Source organism: Schistocerca piceifrons, chromosome 10 (genome assembly GCF_021461385.2).
Source record: "Schistocerca piceifrons isolate TAMUIC-IGC-003096 chromosome 10, iqSchPice1.1, whole genome shotgun sequence".
Lineage (NCBI taxonomy): Eukaryota > Metazoa > Arthropoda > Insecta > Orthoptera > Acrididae > Schistocerca > Schistocerca piceifrons.
Window position 1 is genome coordinate 111,400,465 of NC_060147.1, and position 15,812 is coordinate 111,416,276.

General features: G+C 39.9%; 1 protein-coding gene across 1 annotated transcript in view; it reads left to right on the forward strand.

Moving 5' to 3' along the window:
* LOC124719076 overlaps positions 1-15,812 on the forward strand; it is a 90,102-nt gene that overhangs the window by 51,675 nt on the left and 22,615 nt on the right. The window contains exon 5 of the mRNA XM_047244757.1: positions 1,507-1,734. Coding sequence (XP_047100713.1) covers positions 1,507-1,734 — 228 coding nt within the window. The remainder of the gene's footprint in view (positions 1-1,506; positions 1,735-15,812) is intronic.

Consider the following 15,812-nt stretch of genomic DNA (forward strand, 5'->3'; position numbering starts at 1 on the left):
CAACCCACGGTTGCTTCATCAGGAAAGAGGGAAGGAGAGGGAAAGACGAAAGGATGTGGGTTTTAAGGGAGAGGGTAAGGATATAAAGTTTCTTTAAAAAAATTTAAATTAATGTAAATTATTTCAGTTCATGGTCCACTCAAAAAAGATTATTTAAATGTTATTTCTTTAAAAATTGTCTTATTATTAAAAAGTATATTTGCCATTGATATGTATGGTGAAAAAATAACATCTTAGTACATATGCACAATTCTTACAGATAGAGGGAACTTTTTACTTTTACCAGTCAGGTTTCTCCAAACTGTGATATAAGATTTTAATAGATTAAAAATTACTTTAGTTATGACAGCGAACCAATAGTTATGTATTGACAGGTTACTCTGTAACTGCAATATATGGTACATTGGCAATTAATACATTCCAAAATTTCTTTTTGTAAACTAAGATAGTTCTATCAGCAACTATATCTCTCTTGTTAATTATATTTTTAACTTTATCTAACAGATCTGAAGATGGGCAGCTAGCCTGAAACCAGTTATTGAAAATAAAAACTAGCGGACAATGACTGAAATGCCATATTTTTATTCGAAGAACGATTGCGGCAATCCCAATAAGACAATCATGTCTAGTTTTGGTAGTTATTGTTTGGCTTATGAGAATGCTTCACATGTGTTAAGTCTTTCCAGACACAAAGTTACTAGGACATCCAATTGAAAGACTTGTTCCAAGACTTTAACAATACATTATTATTATTATATAATTTCTTAATGATGGGTATACTTCTGATGGAAAATTAATGTTTTATTTTATGGCCACATTTGGCTTTATTTTTTGTCAAATCTTGTGCTGTTTTGTATCAAATATCATGTTATTTTTGGCAAATTAGTTGTTATTTTTACCAAATTGTTATTTTTTAGCATATTTGGTGTTTTTGCCACATTCTGTGTCATTTTTTGCCAGAGTAGTTTTTTTTTCAAAATTCAGAGGTTTTTTTGTGAAGTTCATTTTGTTTTTTGCCATATTCATGTCATTTTTGCCAAATTTGGATTTTTCCCCCCTATTTCGGTGGTCCTTCTTTTAAAAGCTGAAAGGGTCTCTATTTATTTATTTATTTATTTATTTATTTTTCACAAATCGGGTGTTAAGTTTTTGACAAATTTCTGCGCCATTTTCAATTATCAGATTTTGTTAAATGGGAAATTTACTGTCATTTTAAGATTATACACGAACCAAAGTCTTGAGGAGATTAGAGGTCAAAATGCAGTGTTAATATTTAGTAACTACCAGTTACAAATATTAGTAAAGTGCAATTAAGAGTTATAAAAATTTTTACAGCAAAATTACAATTTTCATGAGACTTCATAAAAATGGCCGTTTTTTTGAACCTGTTACTTTTTGCGTTATTTTGCACCTTACATTACTGAGAAATTTTCCTGTTCCTAGGTATTAACAATTAGAGTTATAATAAATGGTGCATTATTTCTTTGGACTTCTGAAATGTGACAGGAGGGATAGATTTCCACGAGCGCCAGTTCTGTCTCTCTACTGGTTTGTCCTGCCGTTGCTGACAGTCTGTGCTGACAGCTTGGAATGTCTGGAACTTTACGAGTACTGCATACTCGGCAATGATGCAAGGGAGGCATTTACTGCCCTGGGAAGCCTGAAGAACTTGCAGGAACTTAGGATGCCAATTCTCAAACTAGTACAGCCTGGTGCAGCTGCTCCAGCATTTAAGTAAGTTAACATGGTGAACACACACAATTTTTCATGAATGTATAGTCTATTGGGAAATGCAATGTAGTGAAGTTTCTACAGCATCGTTCCTGTAGAGCTGTTCTCTTAGTTGGACAGTCTCTTCACCCTGTCTGATTTTGTTAGTTGGGTCGCATGCTGTATTGGACTGACAACAACTGCCAGTATTAGGTTGTTTTAATGCACATAGCTTCTGTTATAATCCCAGTAGTCACTTAATCCTCTAACAAGAGATTTTTATTGAATATAATTCAGTGCCCGTTTTCAGGAGCACGATACCTATCAAAATATTTCAAAACCTCACTATTGTATTTACTATGTGATTAAACGACGGTGGTGTTCCTGTGTCAGAGGCAATATCTTTGTCTTCCCTCAAGTCTCTGAATGCTGTCCTATCTGCTGGGGTACTGTTAAACGCCATAAATGGAGACCAAGTCAAATTGAGGCATACCTTTTGCAAAGTTTATTTTGTAGCATTGAAGTACAAGGGCTATCCACAAAGTACATTATGTTTTGGAATTAAAAATAAATAAAGTATTGGAATTTTTTTATTATATACAGATGAAAGCCACACTTAAATACTACTTTTCTACATAGTTGCCATTTAAATTAAGGCACTTATCGTAGCGATGGACGAGCTTGGAAATTCCTTCGTCATAAAATTCGGTCGCCTGCACCTTCAGCCACATAATGACTGTCTTTTGGGACAGAAAAGGTGTGATTTTTATGAATTTCCTGGAAAGAGGCACTACAATAAACTCTCAAAGGTATTGCCAAATTCTGCACAACCTCTGAAGAGCAATACAAAACAAACGTAGGGGAAAGTTGGGCTCAAAGATCTTGCTGATTCACGACAACTCCCGGGCCCACACGGCAAATGCCACTCGTGCAGTTCTCGAATCTTTTAAGTGGGAGTTGTTTCCTCATCCACCGTACAGTCCCGACCTGGCACCGAGCGACTTCCACTTATTCCCAGCAACGAAGAAGTGGTTGGCTATGCAGCGTTTTGATGAGGACGCACAGCTTCAAGAAGAGGTAACCACGTGGCCGAAGGCGCAGGTGGCCGAATTTTACGACGAAGGAACTTCCAAGCTCGTCCATCGCTACAATAAGTGCCTTAATTTAAATGGCAACTATGTAGAAAAGTAGTATTTAAGTGTGGCTTTCATCTGTATATAATAAAAAAAATTTCCAATACTTTATTTATTTTTAATTCCAAAACGTAATATACTTTGTGGATAGCCCTCGTATATTGTGCAACAGGCTGTAATAATTAATTGTGACTGTATTTATTGTGCAGAAGTGGTACAAAGCTGTATCACTTTTCAACATAATCTCCCTCACGCTCAATGCAAATCCTCCAGTGCTTACCGAGTGCACAAATTCCTTTAGAAAAAAATTCTTTTAGTAGTCCGCGCAACCATTCATGCACCGCGTGGCATACCTCTTCATCAGAACGGAACTTCTTTCCTCCCATTGCGTCTTTGAGGGTCACTTGGGGCAAAGGCTGATGAGTATGGTGGATGAGGGAGACACTTAAAATGCAGGTCTGTGATTGTTGCAACTGTTGTATGGGCAGTGTGGGGCCTAGCATTGTCATGTTGCAAAAGGACACCTGCTGACAGCAATCCACATTGCTTTGATTTGATTGCAGGTCGCAGATGATTTTTTAGAAGATCTGTGTATGATGCACTGGTGACAGTGGTCCCTCTAGGCATGTAATGCTCCAAAATGATGTCTTTTTCGTCCCAAAAGAGTGTCGGCATAACCTTCCCTGCTGATGGTTCTGTACGAAACTTCTTTGGTTTTGGTGATGATGAATGGCCCCATTCCTTGTTCACTCTCTTCATTTCCGGTTGATGGAAGTGAACCCAGGTTTCATCCCCAGTAACGATTCTTGCAAGGAAGCAATCACCTTCTCATTCAAAGCGCCGAAGAAGTTCTTCACAAGCATCAATATGTCGTTCTCTCGTTTCAGGAGGCAGCTGTCGTGGCACCTATCTTGCAGACACTTTGTGAAACTGGAGCACATCATGCACAATGTGGTGTGCTGACCCATGACTAATTTGTAAACATGCTGCAATGTCATTCAGTGTCACTCGGCGGTTTTCCTTCACTATGGCTTCAACTGCTGCAGCGTTCTGTGGAGTCACAACTCGTTGTGCCTGACCTGGACGAGGAGCATCTTCCACTGAAGTCACACCATTTGCGAACTTCCTACTCCATTCGTAGACTTGCTATTGTGACAAACGTGCATCACCGTTCTGAACCTTCATTCGTCATTGAATTGCAGTAGGTTTCACACCTTCAATACGCAAAAACCAAATAACAGAACGCTGTTCTTCCCTGGTGCAAGTCGCAAGTGGGGCGGCCATCTTTATACTGATACTGTGACGGTATGTGTGCATCTGCACTGTGCTGCCACCTACAAGCTATTCTGCATGCTGTTTGTAGCACGCTTACCAACTTACAGGATAACGGCATGAAATTTCGATTTGTTATTACAAATTTAAGGTTTTCATTTGACTCACTCTCGTATGACATTTTGAAGAGGTGATAAATAGCCAATGAAAAGCTAATTTTTGAAGAACACAAATCTTTAAGTACAAAATATGAAATAAATGTTGGTATGAGAGAAGACTATTACAAGTACATTCAGGTTCAAATGGTATCTTAATTTAGAGAAAATGTTGCCTCTCTTGATAAAGTTATGATTGATGAAATATAAAAGCACTGAGCTCAGAACGATTGTTATTGAAGTATATGAAGTGAAACTTTAAATTACCATAACTTTCACATTAAATGAATAATGTGTGTGAATACATGATAGTAATTCAGTGGAATTTACAAATATTGTAATAGCACTTGGAGTCTGCAGAGATTAAATTTCAGTCCAAATGATTAATTTGTAACAAACATGAGAAATGTATCATAAAATACACAAAAATAAATATGATACAAAGCCCAGTTTCATTAAAACCCATAATATTGCATGTTATCAATTTAAAATACTAATATTTCAGACTATGAGGGTGATCCAAATGAAAATTTTAAAAGTCCTATAATATTTTTAATTGTAACAATGAACAAAAAACATATGTGTCATTTTTTGACAGTCTCCCTGTATCCACATATTCCACCACTTCAGAAGCACATTGCTACCATGCTGCAAGAATTCCTTTGGTCATGTGTATAACCAGTCATGCACTGTAGTTTTCACCTCTTTGTCTCTTCTAAAATGACTGCTTCTTTGAATGCACCAAACAGATGAGCTGCTAGGAGCAAGGTCTGGTGAATGAGGATGATGTACCAGACATTCAGATTTAATTTCCTGAATAGTCTCAGCTGTCTTACAGGCTGTATGCTGTCGGGTATTGTCATGCTGTAGTGATACACGATGATGCCAGAAGTCCTCATTTTTTTATTCCTGATTTTTTTCCCGATTGCACACAAGTGTCTGCAAACAGTAGAATGTGTCAAAGGCTTAAAGAATGAAGACTATGCAATACTACATAACAACAAACTGCTTTTGATAAGCTTGACATCACAATTATTTACTTTAGGTTCGTTTGAGCGGTTGCCAGCGGGCCCATGCACTTGAGCAATTGGGTCGCATATGAGCGGTACCTTCTGTTTCTTACTACTTGAAGTGGGCTGTTAGCTGTATCAGTAGTAGCAAAAAGCTGTCAGATGCTACCCAGAAAAATTTTTCTTATGCACCCAATCTTCTCCATGTGACCCATGTTTATGTTTCATGATTTGCCATTTTTGCTTGTTTAGAGCTCTCACAGCAAACGAAAATAAAACAGCTTTCTATGGCCGGAAGTTATCAACTGAATTAAAATACATTCACATAATTACAGAAGGCTAAAATATGTTATTACTCACAGTTTTCTGATTTTATTTTATTTCCGTGTTTCTAGCAGTCAAGCATTAATTGTCTTGCAGAAAAATGAAGTTATTTTTGTTGGTTTGCTAAAGAAATTTTAACATTATTAATTTTTTCTGTGGAGGCAGTCAATTTATTTGAAATGAAGTGTTTCATTCCACACTCTTGGCTAGTTTCAACTGTTTGCTGAATTTCAAGTGCATGTTTTCATCCTTTGGCATGTATGGCATTATGCCATAATAAAGAAAATTTACATCCCAAAAACCACACTGAAAAAATTAATATCAGGTTGGAGCTTCCATTTGTCTAAAACATCCAACACACTCGCTCATGTACTTAATAATCTCCCAAATAAATGGTAACTCAGAAGTTAGCCTCTGCGTACTGCTGTGTCCATAGGGTCAGAGGAGTCCAAAACAAACAGAAGTTGTGTTGTGGGTAATGTGGGGATTGTTTTCCACTTTTTTGAAATCTTATTAAATGAAAATTTTTAAGTAAAAGTGAATAATTTTATTTTGCTGTTTTATTTAGCTCTGTTTACCTTTTTTCTTCAGACTTGATTTTTTCTGAAAAAGGGAAAGTCAGAAAACAAACATATTCATTTTTCTCTTAATTTTCTACATATTTCGTATTAAAATTTTAGGTAAATGCAAATTACTGTAATTATGTGAATTTTACTGTAACGATTTACCTCCATTTACCTTTTTTATTTTCTCTTAATTTTATAATAAAATTTATGTTTTTTGTAATATTTATATGAAGTGAGCAAGGAATTAAAATGTGTGATAGTAGAAGGAAATTGTAGGTACTTGCTAACTTTCTTAAAAGTAAGCTCTATGAATCTCAACATACGAATTAGCATTTTAAGCCAAATTATGCATTTTAGTATAGTTTAAGAAATTCTGATGCTCTTGAAGTATTCTGATATGTCCTGTTTCTTTTGTGACGTAATGTAATACCTGTTAATGCTACATACATGCAAACATATGGGCTTCCTGCGTTATCGTAGCTGCGCACATGCAGTAACAGCCGTTTTCTGGTGCTCCCTGGCAACTGCTGAAACGCACCTATTTCTAACATGTAGCTGGAAAATATTGCAAATGGTGGTTTGAAAAGAGTTACTTTCAAAGTGAATTTCCTTTTACCCAAGATGAATTATGCTACGTGTGTGAATGTTCGAATGTCTTGAATCACATAGCATTTGACTCTCATTTAAAACTTAACACTTCGAGGACCAGCCACTTACAAGAACTTTGGGCACAGAAGACAAGACATTTCTGACATTATTTAAAATTTTACTGGAACATTTGTGTGATGTAACACCCAAAAAAATTATATGTGAAAGCTTAGCTTTTCCAGTAGCTGTACTATGAATATTAATTTGTGTGTTCACGCTACTTAACAATGGTATTGCTATTGGCTTATTACATCATGTGTCCTATGCTCTGAATATCTGCTGCCACTGGCTGGCGAGATCACGTGACATGAGCTGTGATTGACTTACAAAATGCATCAAAATCTCTGTTTCAACGCTTTGGAAACTAATGTGCTACGTTTGGTGGGATTCGACTTTATACTTTTGTAATATGAAGATGTGCAGTATGCATGTTGCTGCACATCAAAGATCTTTCCAAAACACCTTCTTTCTTTCTTTTTCTTTGAGGGGGGGGGAGGCATCATTTTGTAGAATGCCAGGAAGCTTTATGCTGGTGTATAAAACCTTAACCATTGAAAGGAGTGATAAGTTTTACAGTTCCAAGGGAAAATATACTGTCTTAACATGGAAAAAGTATATGTTAGCCCAGGTATTTTTAAACGGGAAATCCAGGAATTTTTTTTCCTTGTCCGCATATACACCCTGGTACTGCCATTCTGCAATGAATTTCTATTTGTTTTTGACACTTTTACTATACAAAAAACGCATCACAGATCGCTGCTCAGTCACTCTCTGAACCCCAAGGAACACTACTGCCAACGAACAACTCTTATCTCACAACTTTTCAGAATTGTACAGAACTTTTAAGGTTTTTATCTGACTCACCCTTGTATATTAGTGGGCAGGGTACATTATGAAACTAGCCTCCAAGCGTAGTGACTTCTTAAATGAAAAATGACTTAGTTTTCCTATGCTTATTGGGCGCTGGAAGATAGCTGTCATCCACTGTGCAGCAGATTTCTCTGCTTCCCCTGCATCTGCAATAAATACCTACTGTATGACTGTCTGTTGTGCAGAATTGAATATGATATGGTTTTTTTTTAGAATTAAGGGAGTTCATTGTCAGAGAACCACTTGCTAATTCTTTGAGAAACATCATTAACAATCTCTTCCGTTGCTTTTGTTCTAATGGGCTTTATTATAAGACTAGTATCATCTGTAAAAGGCCCAATTCCACATGTTCAATTCAAAGTGGAAGGTCATTCACATATATAAGGAATAGGAGTGAACCCAAAATTGGCCCCCAAGGCAGCTCACTACTCTTTTGAGTAGGTGCTTGGCTTTCATGGGGCCCTGGCTTTGGCAACATTATTTCCTTTTTGTTCTGAATGCTTATACGTCCACTATCCATTTCTCCCTCTGCCTTTCTGTTGGATGGTTTTCTTGGTGCCAACCTTGCTTGGACCTGGTTTATGATTGGGCCCAGTCTCTATGAAAGGACGGTCCTCTTTCAATGCATTGAGATACGACCCTAAAATGTTCTCTTCCCTGGCTATGCCATGGGAGGGACGTAGGGCTAAGCGGCAAGCAGAGCAATATCCCCAGCAATACTTAGTTTGTACAAGGACTGATGGCGATTCCTTTTTAGCCACAAAGTCCTTGTTCTTTGTGGAGAACTTGGAAGACAAGTTTGGGGAAGTGGCAGCCACCTCTAAAATGAATAGTGGGTCAATTCTGATCAAAATGGCATCCCCTGCCCTATCACAGACACTGCCCTCTTGTAACAAGCTGAGTGACATACTAATGACCGTCACTTCCCGTAACAGTCTAAATTTAGTTCAGGGCATCATTTTCCACAGAGATCTGCTCGTACAATCTGATGAGGAGCTACGGGCCAACTTTGAGCGACAGGGTGTACACTTTGTCTGTCATGTATATGGGGACTGAAGGACAATAGGATTGCTAAGGTGCCTTTATCTTGGCCTTTGAGGGCAATTCATTGCCTGAAAAGGCCAAGGTGATGGAATACCAATGCAATGTCAAACTGTATGCTGACAACTTTTGCCTCTTACTATTCCTCCTCTAGTGTTGGCGTCACTGCAAGGCACAAAATGAATGGTGCAAGCATGGGCCCTCATCCGTGGCTTTCGGTTTTCTGCCGCCAAGACTTGCTTCATATACTTCTGTCAACGTTGATATATATCCACAACCAGAACTTTACCTTGACGACCAACTATTTAATGTGGTGGAGACTTATTGCTTTTTAGGACTGGTCTTCGATTCTCAGTTGACATGGTTTCCCCATCTTTGCCATCTTAAGCAAAAGTGCTGGCTGCACCTTAATACACTTTGCTGCCTGAGTAACACCAGCTGGAGAGCAGATCGCATTACCCTTCTGCAGCTTTACAAAGTCCTAATACAATCCTGCCTCGATCATGGGAGTCTGGCATATGGTTCGGCATCGCCCTCATCTTTGCAGTTACTGGATCTGATACCTCATTGTGGGATTCAATGTGCGACAGGAGCCTTTTGAACTAGCCCTGTGAACAGCTTACTCATGGAGGCTGGGGTCCCTCCATTGCGAATCAGGTGCCAACAACAGCTTGTCAATTATGCTGCTCACATTCACAGCTCCCCTAAGCATCCATCTCATCTTTCCAAACACAGTGATCCATCTCCCACAATGGCAGCCCTGATCAGGGATTACAACCACAATCTCAAGTCACTAAAATTTTCTACCCTTCCAGTGCTGAGTTGCCCAGCGTGTGAGCAGGAGTCAATAAATAGTGTGAAATGCTCCAAATTTTTGGGCATACATGTTAATGAAAACTCGCAGTGAAGTGGAAGAAGCATATTATTGAGCTTCTCAAACAATTACATTCAGCTACTTTTGCTCTTTGTATAATTGCTATTTTCGTTTGCTGGGTATGGGCTTGGCCACCCTGGGGTTCCTGAGCTGGGAACTGGTAAGTGCCCCCCGTTCACTGTCACCATACGCTCTGGGCATGCTTCAGTGACCACCAAGCAGTGCAACAGTGGAACATTGTGTGTCTCAGGGAATGGGGATCTTGGCTTGAATGTCCGGATTGTGAGGGTGGAATAAACCTCTTAAAAAAAAAAAAAATCTCAATCTCAAAGTGTGCTGTGCACTAATGAGGTGCGTGGCTGTTGTGATGGAACAGTTGTTAGTGGGCAACCTCTGAGGAATCTGCCACACATCAGTTGTATAAGCCATACCTAAGCACGTGGAGCTTTGTCTACGTGGACTTTTACTTCCCTAGCTGCTCGTGGGACCATGATGGATCCTTTGAAGTTTCCTCTTCCACCTCCCAGCAGAATGGGTGAGCTGCTAGCAGGTGCTAACACCCAGTCAAATACAAAGGCTCATGTAGCCAGTCCTCTCGACTCAAGGGTTATACAGAATTTGTCCAAGAATAGTAACAGAACACATGCCACAAGTCAAATGTGTTTTTAATTATTAAACAGAAAGAGGGCAGTTTCAAAAAGGTTTCACCTTTTTATATTCAGAAAGGTTTGGAGGGCATCACAGGTTCACTGTAATCTGTCAAACGACTGCATAATGGCACTTTGTTGGGCCTTGGAGAATATGCCATCAACACGGAGCTTCACAACTCCTTGAACCATAAATAGAGGTTGTGACCTGTAGAGATCTTGTTGACATTCCTGAGGAGGAATTGAAGAATGAGTGGGCTCAGGAGGGGATTGTTGATGTGCAAAATATATTGAAAAGGGTAGATGGGGGATCTCATAAAATCTAATTCCTTCATCCTTGTCTTCAGTAGCATGAAACTCCCAGAGCATATCAAGGCTGGTTTTCTCCGTCTTAAGTGTATGGCCATATGTCCCTAACACAATGCTCTGTTTTAAGCGCCAGCACTTTGGGGCCTCCACCTTAGGATGTAAGGATGAAGACTTATGTGGCAAGGCTGCCCATGACGGTGTTGGCTGCTCCTCCTGTCCCAATTGTGTAAACTGCTCTGAGGATCACCCTGTCTGGGATAGGGATTCTTCCCTGAAGATTGGAAGATACAGGAGATTAAGACTTTGAAATGAATACCATATGGAGAGGCCAAGATGATGTACAAGGCAGTCTCCCGCATTCACTACATATAAGGCTACTTAGACAGCCAACGCTTCTACACAAATCGAAGTTGCTAGTGTCAAGCTGCAGTTGTTTTCATGCCCATAGCCCCTCTGAGAACATCAGAGAAAGCCACTGTTACTGCAATTGTGGAGCTCACGGTACCTCCAAAGGTGGAGTCTTGTAAGAAAAAATCCAATGCTGTCTTTGCCACTGTTGCAGTAGTTCCCACAAAGCCATCCCAGCCCAAGAAAGGAAATGAGAAGCTTCTGTCACGAGCAAAAATATGTGGTAGACAGTCAGACCATATCAATGTCATTCAATTTGATGGCTCTGCTGCTTCTGCTTCAGAGCTAATGGACTGCTAAGTCTGTCTGGGCAATGATCTTGCCCCAAAGCTGAAACTCCAACCGTTGTGGGCTTCCCACTCTGGTGAAAGTCCAACCACCATGATAAATGGCTCCCATACTACAGTAGAACATGAATGGGTTCAGGACTCATGTGGAGGAAGTGAAACTCTTGGCAGAGCCGCAACTCTTGTGCTTCTGCTTCTGCTTGTGCTTGTGCTTGTGCTTGCAGGAACGACATATTAAAGCTAGTGATGCGCCTTTGCTGTGGGGCAATACCCTCCACCGTAAGGATGACCTGACTGGGGAACAAACCAAGGGAGGTGGTGTTGTGTTTTTCAATAACACACACTACTCCTCTGCTCTCCCCTTAGTTACTGACCTACAAATAGTAGCTGTTGCAGTCCATGCGAGTCCTATGATCATTGTCTGCTCCCTGTACTTACCTCCACAGGATGCAATAGATTCTGAGGCTCTCACAGCACTTATTGAACAACTTCCCCACACGTTTCTCCTATTGGGTGATTTCAATGCCCATAATGTAGTACGGAGCTCACACGGTACTTCCCCATGGGTCAAGTGTTGGAAAACCTCATGATGTCTCAGGAGCTGTGCATCCTCAGCACAGGCAGCCCCACACATTTCTCGGCTGCTACTGGGTCATCCTCTGCCACTGACCTCTCTTTCTGCTCTCCAGCCCTAGCACACTCAGCATAGTGGGAAGCAACTGAAGAACTCCATTCAAGTGACCCCTTCCTGCTGTGGATCCAGCCACTGGATGGAAGACTGCTGGACCAGACGCCACTAAAATAGATGATCAGTAGGGCTAACTGGGTGCTGTTCAGCTAGGAATGGATGGACCACATAAAGTGTATGATCCACAGTAGTCATTAGGTCATCTCAGAAGGTGATCTGCACCTTGGTGGACAGGTGAGTATTGCTTAGCCATCCATGACAGATGTGCGGCTCTTTGACAGTTTAAATGCTGTCCGACTGCAGACAACCTCACAGCCTTTCGACTTAAAAGAGCCAACACTCGACGCATCATTGAAGAGAGCAAAAGCAGTCATGGCAAGCGTACCTCGACTCCATCAACCGTACCACTGGTTCTACGAAAGTGTGGGAAGCCATCCGAAGGATTTCTGGTAAACGCAGGTATTCACTGATAGCAGCAGTGCTGACATGGATGTTTCCATGTTTAGTTTTTGATGGACTACCCACTGGGCCATCTTACCTGTAAATCTGAGGGGTTGGGATGGGTAGTTTACCTTGTTAGCACTGGTTACAGAAAATTGTGGCTTGTGAGGAGTTGCTAAATAATTGTATCCCATTCTTTTTAACTCCATATTCATACTGATTCTGCCATCTGATCTGTTGGTAGCAGTTTGTAACTCACAAGTGATCCCTTCCACTAATTTCATAGATTAAGTATAACCACCCTCCATACCGCTCGGCAGTCCCAGTACGTGAGGTACGCCTTATGTTAGTTTAGTTGAGGTTGTTCTTTCATGTTTCTAGTTCACAATCACATTGCCAAAAGTCAGCTGGGGAAGCGTTAGACTGGTTGAAAATGTCTCTGATGGGTTTGTCACTAAGCTTACATCCAGTACCTAGTCCATGTTCAAATTCACTGAGCTGTATCACAATGAAATAATCCCTGTCACCTTGTGTACAGGTGCATCCACTTTGTGACATCTAGTGGTCAGTTCCTCTAAAGAAACAGCAACTACTGCATAATAGGACTAGAGATGATAGATGATAGAGTTTCTGAATGAAACAGGTTTGGTTGTCAAGAGAGCAATGCACAAAGCCCTCAGTGGATATCTTAGCAGAATATTGTTAAACGATCTTTTGCAAAACCCAAGGAAATTCTGGTCGTATGTAAAGTTAGCATCCAGTCACTCACAAATAAGACAGGAACTGAAATTGAGGGCACCAAAGCACAAGCTGAAATACATGACATCATTTTCAAATGTTCCTGTGCTAAGGAGCACCAAGAAGAATTGCCACAGTTTAAACAACTTCACTCTGAAAAGTTAAGTGAAATAAGTGTTAGTTGTCAGTGGTGTTGAGAAACAACTGAAATCATTGAAACTGAACAAAGCTCCAGTGCCCAGTGGAATCCCTGTCAGATTCTGTACTGAATTTGCAACCTAGTTAGCCTCTCTTCTAACTGTAATCTATTGTAGATCCCTCCAACAAAAAAAAAGGCACTGTTCTTGGAAAAACAAAGGTCACACCTGTCCACAAGAAGGGTTGTAGAAGTAATCCACAAAACTACTGTCCAATAATCCTTGACATCAATTTGTTGTAGAATCTTGGAATGTATTCTGAGCTCAAACGTACTGAGGTATCTTGAACACATTGACCACCTCCAAGCCAACCAGCGTGTATCACGGAAATATCAGTTACCCAAAACTCAACTCGCGCTGTTCTCACATGACATAATGAAACCTTTTTGCCAGGCAGTAAGATAGATTCAGTATGTCTTGATTTCTGAAAAGCATCTGACTCAGTACCACATCATACTTATTGCAAAAATGTGATCGTATGGTGTACGAAGCGAAATTTGTTACTGGATTGAATTTTTTGGTGGGGATGGTTCAGCAGGTTACCTTGGACATAGTGATGTCGTCAGATGTATAAGTAACTCCAGATTTGTCCTAAGGAAGTGTGTTGGGACCCTTGCTGTGCATGTTGTATCGTAATGACCGTGTGAACAATGTTAATAGAAACCTCAGACATTTTGCGGATGATGCAGTTATCTGTAATAAACCACTGTCTCAAAGGAGACATAGATATTCAATAAGATCTTGATAAGATTTCAAACTGGTGTAATGATTGGCAACTTGTTTTAAATGTTCAGAAATGTAAAATTATGCACTTCACAAAACAAAAAAAGTAGGGTCCTATTGCCATAGTATCAGTGACACACAGTTTGAATTCGCCAACCTGTACAAATACCTGGATTTAGTGATTTGTAGGGAATGAAACGGAATGATCACATAGGCTCAGTTTAGGGTACAGCATGCAGTGGACTTAAGTTTATTGATACTATACTGAGAAAATGCAATTAGGCTACAAAGGAGAGAGTGTACAAGTCCTTCATGCAACGTGTTCTAGAATATTGCTCAGGTGTGTGGGACCCATACCAAATAGGACTAATGGGGTCGTATTGTATGTATACAGAGAGAGGAAGCATGAATGGCACAGGTTTGTTTGGCCCATGAGAGAGTGTCATGGAGTTGCAGAAGAAAATGACCTGACAGACTTTGTAATATGCACCTAAACTGCCTCAAGTTTCAAGAACTGGCTTTAATTGATGACTCAAGGAATATACTGAACCCCCCCCCCCCCCTCACCATGTATCACCCACATAGGGATTGTGAGGACAAGATTAGATTAAGACATGGACAGAGGCATTTAAAGACTTATTCTTCCTGTGCGCCATACATCAGTGGAACAGGAAGAAACCCTAATAACTGGTAAATGGCATGTACCCTCTGCCATGCACTTCAATGGGTTGCGGGCTATGGATGCAGATGTAGATGTAGATTCTGTGTTACATAGGGGTGTCTGAATAGTATTGATCAGAGAGTGTATTTGTACTCCAGCTCTCAAGATTGACCTGAAAGCTTTAAATTAATTAATTTTTTCCCCTTCTGTAGACAACTCAATACGTCTACTATCCAGTGATTTCTGTTCTTTACTCATAAATTATTTACATTCTGCCAGAGCTTTCACTACCATATTTACTAGGTAAACATTAAATTATTATCCAGGTCTAATAACATTAGACACAAATTTTCTGTGGAATTTGTTGAGTAAAGCGTCACTACTAAAGAGACTCAGCTAACAGTCCTGTAGTGGCATTAATTTGTTAAGATGACTTTCATTATTGGAGAATTGGCATTGCCCTAAAATGGTGGATGTAAGGGATGATGTTCGTTAATAATGGTACCTTAAAGCAACATTTTTTTTTTTTTTTTTTTTTTTGCTAGTGTACAGAGAGTATGAATGAACTTCTATCCTAAGAAGCACAGTAACAGCTTTCTTATGACAAATTTTCAGTGCAAGGCACACCCAAACACATGCCCATACTGAACAAACTTATGCATGCCTGCCACTGATTGGTTGCCATTTTCTGACCTGTGATTGTTAGGAAATTTTTGTTCAGTTTGATATTGTCTATCCTTCTCTGACCTAATGATCAGCTTCTTTTTTAGCACCCTTTATAATCATCTTTTTTCACTCTCAGTATTCACAATTGGTAATTGGTCAGGTATGTCTAAAACCAATCTACATTAAGTATTCAATATTTGATACATTCAAACAGTGGAAACCCAGGTAGGAAAATCAACAATGTAGGAAAAGACAGATTGCTACTTACCATAAGGCAGACACATTATGTTGCAGACAGGCACAGTTAAGCTCTAGGCCACAGCCTTCATCACCAATAGAGAAACACACACCATTCATACACACAAGCAACACACCTCACACACACGATTGCCAACTAAGGCAGCTCAAGCATTCTGGCCTGATCTGCCATAGTTGGCAGCTGTG